General features: G+C 39.9%; 1 protein-coding gene across 2 annotated transcripts in view; it reads right to left on the bottom strand.

Moving 5' to 3' along the window:
• ITGB8 (integrin subunit beta 8) overlaps positions 1-12,882 on the bottom strand; it is a 124,321-nt gene that overhangs the window by 69,629 nt on the left and 41,810 nt on the right. For both annotated transcript variants that reach the window (XM_081101943.1, XM_081101942.1), the window contains exons 4-6: positions 9,384-9,630; positions 4,912-5,077; positions 4,181-4,339 (exon numbers count right to left, since the gene is read on the bottom strand). In XM_081101943.1, coding sequence (XP_080958069.1) covers positions 4,181-4,339; positions 4,912-5,077; positions 9,384-9,630 — 572 coding nt within the window. The remainder of the gene's footprint in view (positions 1-4,180; positions 4,340-4,911; positions 5,078-9,383; positions 9,631-12,882) is intronic.

Genomic DNA, 12,882 nt, shown 5'->3' with positions numbered 1-12,882 from the left:
CTGATTCATAGATTGATGCTCAGCCACTGAGCCACGCTGGCCAGGCTATGGGAGGATTTTAATATGTGTATGTGTAGTGGCAAAAAAAGAAAAAGAAAAAAAAAAAAGAACTGTTTAAGATTCTCTTCATAAAAGTGAGAATCATAAAAAAATTTTGTAAAATAATATAGGATTTGTAGTATTGAATATCATGATATACCCCCCTCCCCCAAACCCCAATGCCTTCGTTAAAGTTCTCAATAATCTGGACTATTTTTTACAGTTTACCTTTTTGGAGGAAAGAGACAAATAACATGAAAGCAATCTTGCAACAGAGATTTATTTGGAGATGAAGACTTTACATTATGTGTCTTCAGCCTATTTTCTATGAACATGTCTACATAGTAAAATTCATAGACCAGGGTTGACACTATTGACATTCATGAGCCAGGTGTTGTGTTTGGTTGGAGGTCTGTCCTGTGTGGTGGAGGAGATTTAGCAACATCTGTGGCCTCTATTTACTAGATGCTAATTCCGCCCACCTCTCCCAGTTGTAACAGGCAAAATGTCTCTGGACATTGAGATGTCCTCTGGTGGACAAAATTGCTCCAGTTGAGAACCATACCATGAGCAGGATCTCTGAAAACAGACAATTTGGAACCTCAACTCCTGCTTCTGCAGTTACTAGCTATGTAACACTGGCTAGCTGTCTTAACCTCTCTGTGATTCAGTTTCCTTATGTATAAAAGAGGTATAAATACTCGTATCTACTTCTCAGAGTTATGATGGAAATTAAACGTATTACCATATGTAAAGGCTTTTACTTACCATTCTCTAATTATTAAGCTTGCATTAGCGGTCAGTAGCAGCTCATGTCCTGATGTCACACTGCTTGGCATTTACCATAGGCAATACTGATTAAGGCTGGGCTGTCTGACCACACGCAAGTTCCTGATCCTTTTATTGTTTCCATTTTCCTATTTATAAAATGGAGGTGATAGCAATATCTGAACCTCACTGAGTTGTTGGGTGGTGGTGTGTAAATGTAAGGGACAAACACCACACAACGACTGCCTAATAAAAAACAGCCTTCACTCAAAAACTTAATGAAACACATTTTGATGCCATTACTAAAGGCTAGATATTGGGCTCTTAGGTATGCTTTGTTTGACTTGTCTGATTTATGTACCTGTGGTAACTGGCCCCTGAAGCGTTTGAGTTTGTGGCTCCTGCCTGACCCAGTATCAATTGTAATCATGATGTGCAAGTTACTGAAGTGAGGGACATGGACTAATAATTTTTGTATGCTTGTCAATCAATGAGAGGGGTAATAAAATGGTTTGTGCTTAAGTGTGAACTGAAACATAATTTAATTGGAACACTGCAATTCATAAATATTTTCATCAAATTTTGTTTTCATTGTGTCACAGGCAAACCATTATTTTTTTCTCATTACCAGAGCCATTATAAAAGCAGTGCTAGTGTAAGCCTGGCCCATTTGATTCTGTGTGCAACTTTTGCTTTCAATTTAAAAGAAAAAGTAAACTAAATATTGTTTGCAGAGATCATTTCCTGGTTACTTACTGCTAGTATGAGAAGCATTCAAAATTAGGTCTGTTCTGAAGTTACTGAAGTCATTATTGTTCTCACGACATTTACAATTTAAAGCAGATCAGAGAGCAATCAGCTGATAACAGGCATGTTGTTAGTTTTAAAAGTTGTAACAATATTTAAAAAAGCCTACTGCACATGGACTTACTAGTAAAACTCTTTTGGGGCATTCTACCCGGGGGACAGTTCCTTTACTTTCCTGATTGTTCATGTTCATAATGCCCAAAAGTGCTAACACTGTAAACTGATCTTATCTCTCTAATTAATTTAAAAAGTTACATTTTTATGCAATGTTAAGTAGAGATAAATAAAATAGGAATCATAAGGTGAACATTTTTATTATATACTTTAGTTTGGCCATATTAGAAATACTGTTCTTCTTATTATTCTGAGACTAAATAGATTATACAAATTCCTGTTGTCATAAAAGCCCTAATACTTTGTAAAATTCCACCAGAGTTATAATTTATTTCCACAAGGTTATATGGCATGGCATATGTCTAAAATTATGAGAGCATTTCTTTGCCTTAAGGAATCCTTCCTAGATGAGCAACAGCACCCTCTAAAATGCAATTATGGAGAGATGACTTCAGTAACTTGGCAAGACTTCAAAAGAATAATGCATGGCAATTTGAGAATAATGTGATCATTGTTTTTATTTTTAAGAAAAGCTTCTCCTTGTTTCACAATAGAATAATTCCTCTTGTCTTTTCCACTCCCAAGAAAATAAATTGAAATTCCATCTCAGATTAAAAGAGGTTAACTAGAAGAAAGGAAAGATAAGAAATGACTAAATTGAAATGGATGGGTCAACCAAAGTGAAATGTGGCTGAGTAGAAGAGAATTACCAAAGGGAAAGACAGCTGAAATAACTCCAAACCCTACATTTTAAAAGTCAAATTCTAGTTAACTTTTAAAATCTTTAAAATTTGAGGCTGCCACCCTGACTGGTTTGGCTCAGTGGATAGACCGTTGGCCTATGGACTCAAAGGTCCCAGGTTCGATTCCGGTCAAGGGCATGTACCTTGGTTGGGGGCACATCCCCAGTAGGGAGTGTGCAGGAAGCAGCTGATGGATGTTTCTCTCTCATCCATGTTTCTAAATCTCTATCCCTCTCCCTTCTTGTCTATAAAAAATCAATAAAATATATATTTAAAAAAAAAAAATAAAATAAAATTTGAGGCTGCCTTCAAGAGACTAAACCAACCAAAGGTTGAACTTGTTTTATGCCGTAGTACAATTGCTCCTCTAGACTTTCAATAAGTCTGGTAGGGTGTTCCACATTAACTGAATTTAAACAACTTAAATTTTACTCATGGGAACCACACACTTTCCAGCATAATTTATATGCTTTAAATATTGCAGTTTCCAGACTGAGCAGGAGGTGTCTTGGAGTACTGCAGTACACTCACCAGGGTGCCTTGCAATGTCTTACATTTTTAAGGGAAACACAGTGATACTTGGCATCTCTCAGGTACCTGGATGTAGTTCACAGTTTTGAGACTATCTCTGGCTTGGTTCCTTTAGAAGACACTGTGTCTTTGCAAAGCTGGGCAGAATGAAAATCAGTGTGAAACAGGAAATGAGGGCAGCCATGTCCAATCTGATTCCAAGGCTTGGAAGTTCCCGTTAGTAACTGATTTACTAAGAATGACACAAATATATGTATATGAGTTTCCTAATGTGTATTATATTTTACTGACTGCTAAGTTTTTAGGACATAAATAGTTAAGGTTTTTGGACTTGACTACTTAAAAAACAGAATGGTCAGGTTTTTGTTTGGTTTGGTTTTGGCTTAATGGCACCAGGGTAAAAATTACTGAGACACTAGAGTACAAAGATGTGAGAAAGTTTGGAAGTTTCTGTTCTAATATTTGTATGAATGTATAAATATGTGTCAGTGTTAGAAATAAATGATGCTTTATGCAGTTGATTTTCTACATGTAGCATAAATAATGCTGGGAAAGATATGATACTAGGAGAGTATATGTAAATATGTGACTCAGAGCTAAAACACCCTCAGGAAGCAATCCAGATATTTGCTGATTAAAAAGATAAGTCCCTAAATATAGATAAACTTCATAGGGAAGGAGTGAGATACAGAATATTGAAAGTTGGCCTTATTTTACTCCCCCTTCCCCCCCTGGCCCCCAGCTCTACCTGTTATATTGTGAGGCTTCCTCAGGCCAAAGATACTTTTCTTACCAATCCTTCATATGTTTTTAGATACTAACCCCGAAGAACTAGTTTATTTATATAAAGCAAAGGTATACATGTAAACATATATATATTTTAGGGTCCTTCAATTGCATGAAAAGTAAGCTCTTCTATCACTTTTGTTTTCGTAAATATAGTGCTTTGTAGCACATCAGAAAGTCAGCTGCTAGATGTTGTCAAAGTATTTTAGTTTTATATTTCATTGACCAGCATTTATAGATTTCATTGTTCCAGAACTTCTCTCTCATGGCTTATCCTGACTATGTGTGATGCTCCTTGAGGTAATTTCTTGCTACAGAAATAGTTGAATTGCCCACTTAAACTTATGCTTCAACCAATATTCATAACTACTAAGAGGCTACAGCTACATTACCATGCTTGTTGATCTGACATAGACGTTGTTTTTCAGATGGCAGTTTCCATCATTTGGCACCACTATGCCTGCCAATTTGCTATCAAGAGCAAGATGAGATGTCTGATCAGTCATCACCAGCAGCAATCTTTTAGCTTCTTTTCGCCATCCAATATGACTCTTAAAAGAAACATGTAATTAGACCTTGTACAATAACATAGATTTGTACTGTGGTCTTTCTCTCAAATAAACAATAAGTTCACATGCACAGACATCAAGTCAGGCTGGAAGGATGTTCATAAATACAATGCTGTCTCATAAATAGAATTAACTTTTATTTCCATATTCTCTATTTTATTACAGCCACTTGACCACAATAGCTCTTGGCTAGAGATTTCTGTGATCGCCAGTGAAGACAAGCCAGGTATAAGAAGTGCAGATCACCCAACGTGATGTGAGTAGGACAGCTGGCGCTTCCTGGGGGTGAGTGGAAAGTGCAACCCTTTTGGAAAGGATTTTCCAAGTACATAAGTTAGTCTTTCCCTTTTATCTTTTCCTATTTATAACCCACTCCAAATTTAGCTCCTCAGCCCTAAACATAGACCAAAATGAGTAACATTGCTGATGAATAAGAGATATAGGTATTCTTCTATGCTATGTTTTCAGTCCATAAATCAAAAAGAAAATGAAAATCCTAAATTCTTGGGGAGTTTTGCATTTGCACAAACACTCAACGGTGTGAAACGTCTTACCTCACAGACAGCTGCCTGAAGCATAGCATCAAAACCTCCTTCAGGTGTATCGATATTTCCAGAGATCTTCTGTCTATGTACCGCTTTTTCAAACTCAGTGATGTTCTCTGTCAAAGATAGTACATGGATGTATCCATGGGGAGGCATACAGTCTAAATTGTAGTCACTGTGTGGGTAAAGAAGAAATGAAAATTCTATTTTGCTATGCTTCCTTCAAAGATCCAAAATATTACTCACTGTAAAATTATGTGGTTGGTGTGAGAAGGTAAGTTGTTTTTTTTGTTTGTTTTGCCAAGAAAATTTTATTAGATAAAATCTGTACTTTATAAAGTCAAAGGACAGTTCAATATTGGTCAGTATTTCTTTGCAAGTAGGAAATAGGAATATAATAACTTGGTGTTAAAGAATATTAAACATGTTTCTTATATAATACTAGTGGGCCAGTGCACAAATTCATGCACATTGAAAGGAAATTAATTAGAAGAAATATTTTAATATCATGATTTGCCCTTTCTTGTAATAGAAGTTCAACCAAATTCATGATTGACACTGTCAGATTGAAATACACACGTGCAATTGGCGCCAGCAAGAGCTTTATATGTATTGTGCATGCGTGAGTCAACTTAGCCTTTTATTTATATATATATATATATATATATATATATATATATATATATGTCTCCTATCTAATAATAGAGAAACATGGTAATTAACCATAACTTTGCTACCCTTCCCATTGGCTAATCAGCGAGATATGCAAATTAACTGCCAACCAAGATGGCGGCTGGCAGCCAGGCAGCTGAAGCGAACAGGAGTCTTGCTTGCTCCAGTGATGGAGGAAGCCAAGGTTCCACGCCTGCCGCTGCCAGCCTCTGAGCTGCAACTCTAAGAAACAATGTTGCAATTATAGAAGCTAAACCATCCCCAGAAACCTGCTTTCAGCGGTCAGACCCTGAGCGAGCAGGACCACAACAGTGTTACAATTATAGAAGCCAAACAAACCCAGATCCCTGCTTTCAGCAGCCAAGGTCTCAGAGCTGGAGCTGAGCCTCAGAACTAAAGCCAGCTCTCAGTTCCAGTGACAGCCATAGAAGGTAACTAAATCCCAGAATAAAAAAAAAAAAGAAAAAGAAAAAATGGAGAGATTGGGACCTTAGGTCACCCGCCAGCCTGAAAACGGCCCTCAGCCCCTCACCCAGACTGGCCAGGCACCCCAGTGGGGACCCCCACCCTGAAGGGGGTGTGACCAGCTGCAAACAGCCATATCCCCTCATCCAGGCTAGCCAGGCACCCCAGTGGGGACCCCCAACTTGAAGGGGGTGTGACCAGCTGCAAACAGCCATCATTCCCTCATCCAGGCTGGCCAGGCACCCCAGTGGGGACCCCCACCCTGATTCGGGACACCCTTCAGGGCAAACCAGCCGGCCTCCACCTGTGCACCAGGCCTCTATCCTATATAGTAAAAGGGTAATATGCCTCCCAGCACCGGGATCAGCAGAGCCACGAGGCCTCCCAGCACCGGGATCAGCAGAGCCACGAGGCCTCCCAGCACTGGGATCAGCAGAGCAGTGAGGCCTCCTAGCACCAGGATCAGCGGAGCAGCGAGGCCTCACTGCCCTGGTGTCAAGCGGAGCCACGAGGCCTCCCAGCACTGGGATCAGCAGAGCCACGAGGCTTCCTGCCCCTTGGAGCAGCATGACAGGGGAAGGCACCCCAACCCCCTGATCGGCCCTGCTCTGTGTGTAACAGGGGGGAGCTCCCCAACCCCCTGATCGCCCTGCAGCTCTGTGTGTGAGCGGGGGGAGCTCCCCAACCCGCTGATCGGCCCTGCTCTATGCGTGACAGGGTACGGAGCCCCAACCCCCCTGATGGGCCCTGCTCTGTGAGTGACAGGGGGCAGCGCCCCAACCCCATGATTGACCCTGCTCTGTGCGTGACAGGGGGTGGCACCGCAACCTCCCCATCGACCCTGCCTTGAGTGTGAAAGGGGGCGGTGCCCCAACCCCCCAATCGGCCCTACCCTGAGCATGACTGGGGGTGGCATCGCAACCTCCCAATTTGCCCTGCTCTGTGCATGACGGGGTGGCGCCCCAACTCCCCATTCGGCTCTGCTCTGAGCCCAACCAGGGGCTGCACCTAGGGATTGGGCCTGCCCTCTGCCACCAGGGAGCAGGCCGAGGCCAGCAGGTCGTTATCTCCCGAGGGGTCCCAGACTGCGAGAGGGCACAGGCTGGGCTGAGGGACCGCCCCTCCCGCCCCCGAGTGCACAAATTTTTGTGCACCGGGCTTCTAGTATATATATAATAAACTTGCTTAATTAGATCTGCTTTCTGATGTAGCTAAACTTTTTCCAGCCCATTGAAGCACCCCAACTTCATCGAGTCCATTTACAGGTAATTATCAGCAAAACAGCAGTAAATATCAACACAAAGCAGATTATTATTGTAGATCATGCAGGGAGAGCAAAGGGTACAATATTTAACTGCAGTATTGTTTGACTATTTGTGCACAGTGAGAAAGCCTGAAATCATTTTCAAGGCCTACCAGTTCTGCCGTTTCTCTGTAAATGGCCAGTGCACGTTACAGCAGCTCCTGTGTTGAGTGTCTGCCCCCTGGTGGTCAGTGAACATCATAGCAACCGGTCGGATGGTTGGACACTTAGTATATTAGCCTTTTATATATATAGACTAGAGGCCCAATGCATGAAATTCGTGCACGGGGAGGCAGAATCCCTCAGCCCGGCCTGCGCCCTTGGGGAATGTCCAACTGCTGGTCCCCTGGTGGTCAGTGCATGTCATAGCAACTGGTTGTTCTGCATATTAGGGTTTTATTATATACTAGAGGCCTGTTGCACGTAAAGATTCATGCAATACGCCTTCCCTTCCCCTGGCTGCCGGCACCGGTATCCTTCGGCACCCGGGACCCAGGCCTTCGCTCCGGCCGGAGCTGCCTTCAAGCCTTCGCTGCTCCGGCTGGAGCCACCTTCAGTCTTCGCTCTGCTGCTTCGCGCCTACGTATGCAAATTAACTGCCATCTTTGTTGGCGGTTAATTTGCATATCTTGCTGATTAGCCAATGGGAGGCATAGCGAAGGTACGGTCAATTACCATGTTTGTCCATTATTAGATAGGATGATAGGACACTTAAGGGACTTTATTATGCTAATATGCAGTGTTAATTTTGAAGAGGAGATAAAAATTTGTAGTGATTTCCTATCACATTTGACCATGGAACAACTGAAAAACACTTTTTAGGAAATGTTTTTTAGGATTTTAGTGAAAATACTATACTATTATTAGATTATTTAAAAATATTGTCCTATTTGTTAAATTGATGCTTGGTGTGCAATTATTGACTAACATTCAAAGTTCATTAAAATTGTTTTGAGCCCTAGCTGGTTTGGTTCAGTGGATAGAGCATTGGCCTGCAGACTGAAGGGTCCCGGGTTCGATTTTGGTCAAGGGCAATGCCTGAGTTGTGGCCTCGATCCCCAGTAGGGGGTGTGCAGGAGGCCAGCCGATCAATGATTCCTTCTCATCATTGATGTTTCTCTCTCTCTCTCTCTTCTTTCCTCTCTAAAATCAATAAAAATATTTTAAAAAAATTGTTTTGAGAATTTCATGGTGTTCCAAAAAGTGGGCGTCATTTCTCAGGTGCATCCCTGCAGGGAGAAATCTCAGGAACCCCCCTGCAGTGTTTCAGTCCTGGCTGCACTATGGCAGTGCTGTTTTGGTAATAAATGTGTGTACTTACTATAAAGTGGCCTGGGCTATTTATGGAAGTAGGAAATAAGATGTTAAAATGAAATGTTTTATTAAGGAGGCACTAAACATTTATATTTCTCTCTGAAAACTCAACAGGCTAATTAGACTACTGTAAGTAACTTGTATTCTTAAGGTCGGTTTTGTTTTATAGTGGGGCATATGCTATTTAGAATTGGACTTTCAAAAGAAAAAGGGCTCTTTCTAGAATGCAAATTCTCATTTTATGACCTACCCTCCACATGTTAGCTGAATTTGCTTAGTAGTCACATCATAAGTAACAGCGTAATCCATAGTCACAATACAGTAAGGGGAAATAGACACAGTACTGATAACATAAGTAGTATAAATTCAACAAACCTTAATTCAACAAATTTGAAGCAATCAAAAAGGAGAAATACAGAATATTCAAAGAGGTATTTACATACATGGAAGCCTGATTATTGGACGTTTGTCCAAAATTACTCATATTATTTGTGTTTTATGTGTGACAAAAAGTGAATGATATTTGAAAAAAATAAAAAATAAAAAGCCCAAGCAACAGATAATCTCAGAAGTTTTCAGATAGGAATATACTTCCCCTCCAAATATTTTCACTTCTCTAATAAAACAAAAATATAAAATTTAGTAATTTCTTTATATAAAAACAGTGAGATTTAATATGAAGAAAATTTCATTCAGCATTATGATAGCCACCTCAAACACTAGATACCTGCATTGATTGTGAATCCTTTCTGGGTGGATGCTAATGTATGGTGAAACTGTTTTATCAACATATGAACCAAATCCAAGACGAAAGTCATGAGAGAAAAATGCCATTTTTCTAGATAAATCATTTCCAATGGAATTTAGTTTTTCAATATTATTGTGCATTGATGCCGAGACATCAACCAGATAATAAAGATCCACAGGATATTTCTTCAGAGGATGAATTTTCAGCATAAAATTAGCTTCAGCTCCTAGTTCAAAGAAAGACAAATATCATGTATTTATTTTAAATATCTCAGGATAAACTGTCAATAAGTTGCATTTTAGATATAGAACAATAATAACCAATTTGTGTGTAATTTATGAAATCAGGAATATTTTGGAATAATTTTAAGGCAGTTTGAAAACCACACAAATGTGTGAGTTTCCAACTTTTACAATGCATTTCTCACAATTTTATAGGGCAGCTAGAGATAATACCATCAAATGGACCAGCTCAATATAAATGCAGTAGGGAATGTATTTATTACCATCTGAACCTATAGTTCTAGTATCTAGAAAAGCACAGCACAAGACAACAAGCAGCATTCCATCTCAAGAGAGAGTAGGTGGCTATGTTCATGTAAAGGTTGCTTTCAGGTATAAATTCATTCTTTCGGATTAAGGCATATTTATATATGAGATGTGAAACTCCGTTACTGAGCAGTATATTAAGCAATTCAAAACAATTAGTACATCATCAAAATTACTTGATATGATTCTTCTCAGCAGTTAGTTGTGAGAAGGAATGAGAAAGTGGTCTAAAGAACAGTAGCCAGCAGTGCCACAGTGAGGACCATGCTGGGTTCTTTCTCAATAAACATGTGCGGAGGGGTCATGGAGCCAAGGGAGCTGGGTGAGAAGAGGGTGACCACAAGGAGAGCCGTGGGAGTCTCCCAGGGACAGCCCTGCAGAGTTGGTAGCTCTGTATTCTTTTTTAAGTAAATGGTGAAAACATCAATTTAAATACTTTGTGAATTTTACTTTTTTAAATAATAAAGCAAATGCTTTGTAAGTCATTAATTATTTGTCCATGGAGAATATTTTGAATGGAAATATTTTTTAAAAACACCAATTTGTATGCGTAATTGGTAGTCTGATCTATCCATTAAAGGTATCCCCTAATCTAGCCAGTCATACCGGTATTTGTAGTCTTAATGTGCTTAACAGTAGCAGTATTTTCTCTTAAATTATTTCACAAATCAGAAGTTTTCCATCCAGATTAAGGAATGCATTCAAAGTAATGTTTTTTTTCTGATACCTAATAATTATGGGAGAAAAGGACTATTCACTCATTCCCAATTTGCCAACATATGGATGAAACCCCTTTACTGTAACACTCCTAATTTTTTGGCCCAAGAGTTTGGGGTAGAAATTTGGCATGTGTCATCCAGCCCAGCCAACTCTCTGTCCTAACATTTAGGAGCTGGGCTGCCTTACATTTAAGAGCTGGGCTCAGCTTTCAGGTACCTGGTATAAAAGCCTGACCATGTAGAAGTATCTGCAATTTGGGTAGAGCATTTTAATTCGGGAGAATGATAGAATTTGGCAGATAGGGCTGGATCGGTGAAAAACAGAAATGGAGTAGAACTGGGGAGTGTGGTTCATGAGGAGGACTTTGAACTTTAATGTGTGGGTCAGTATTGAAACATTTTCACTTTTATATTTTTACAAATTGCGTAGTTGCTTTTTAATCATTGGCTTGGAGATATGGCTGAAGGCCTTAGGCACTGGCCACATGTTATTTTCATCTTGGTGGATCATTGCAGTTTATGGTGGCTCTGTCTAAAGATGAATGGCTGTCTGTTTTTTATAGTCATTGCAAAATAAACCAGTTAAGTGTATTGTGCAGGTTGTTATATTGTTGGTTATCTCAGCCAACAGGCAGAGTCTGTGAAGCATCAGCAAAACACAGTCCTTGGAGGCCTATTCAGGGAGCTCGAAGCAAATGCTAGTCACATAAGGGCCCTCAGCATATGCCAGTTGCTCATAGCCCAGCAAACAAATCATGGTCTCACTAGATGTTAGTAATTATTATCATTACTATTACTAGAGCAGCTTTAGGGTAGGAACTGTCTATCCATCTCTGAAGCCTCTAGGTTTTGTACATGCATAGCCACTTATAAATGTTCTTTAACTGGACAATATTTGAAGCACGTTTATATATAGCCTTTTAAAAAGCCCTTTATCACAGTAAGAGGCTAATATCTATGATTTCTTTCCCACAGTTTAGGGGTGTCTTCGTTTCTCTCTTTAAGAGGAAAAAGGATAGCCCCAAAATGTTTATGCTACTACCATGTATATTATTATCTCCAGGAAAGCTTCATTCTCATATCTTTTGAGATTCTAAAGGCTCAGATCCTTTAATAGAATGAGAAAGAGGACTTGGAGGAAAGTTGAGACCTACTTAGAGTTACTGCCAGTATTGGTTTGAATAGCCCAAAGAATTAATTAAAAGTTCTTAGCATGATTTTGAACTACTCAAATAATGGAGTGAGCATCTCTGAAGTACTGGCTACAACAAATATGACTGGGCATTAAGAAAAGATAATTTTAAAATGATCTTCATAAGGTGAAATTGAAAAACCATAACAGAATATACAAGAGTGTAGCAGGAAGAAAGAGCAGCCAATTACTATTAATTATACTTGGGCAGGGGAAGGAGAAGGCCCAAGAATGAGACTGGTTTAAAACAGGAAAGCACAGACTCCAGCACAATTCTGAATTTTTGTGGTAGGTAAAATGGGGTATATTTTTATGTGTGTGTTTTTAAATTATTGAATTTAGGAAGAATACCTGAGAAATCTTACATTTTAAATTAAGCTGCACTAATAGAGAACTTTTTTGTTTACAATATTAAAATGAATCAAGTTTGAAATATTTTTTAAATGAGTGAAGTATAGATTATACTAATTCTTATCATATATTCTAGAGGCCCAGTGCACGAAATTCATGCACTTGGGGCAGGGGTGGGGTGGGGAGGGTGTCCCTCAGCCCGGCCTGCACCCTCTCGCTGCCCGCGAGCCCTTGGGGGATGTCCCCACAGGGAGCGGGCTTAAGCTGTCAGTCGAACATCCTTAATGCTACCGCGGAGGCAAGAGAGGCTCCTGCCACCACCACTGCGCTCGCTAGCCATGAGCCTGGCTTCTGGTTGAGCTGTGTTCCCCCTATGGGAGTGCACTGACCACCAGGGAGCAGCTTCTGCATTGAGCGTCTGCCCCCTGGTGGTCAGTGCATATCATAGCAACTGGTTGTTCTGCCATTTGGTCGATTTGCATATTAGCCTTTTTTATATAGGATTGTATTACTCTAAACCAAAATTAGAGAATTTTCTTCTCTTTCCTATTTTCCTAAAGATTTCATTTCAGTGTTCTTAGGAAACATCAACTAGGATCAGTGACCTATTTCTGTTATTACTTTTCCATAGGATTGATAGGTAAAAATAAGAAAAAAAAAGTATAGTT

This window comes from Myotis nattereri, assembly GCF_964212035.1.
Source record: "Myotis nattereri genome assembly, chromosome: 11".
NCBI lineage: Eukaryota > Metazoa > Chordata > Mammalia > Chiroptera > Vespertilionidae > Myotis > Myotis nattereri.
Note: the sequence above shows the minus strand (reverse complement) of the source record. Positions and strands in the feature narration are given on the sequence as shown.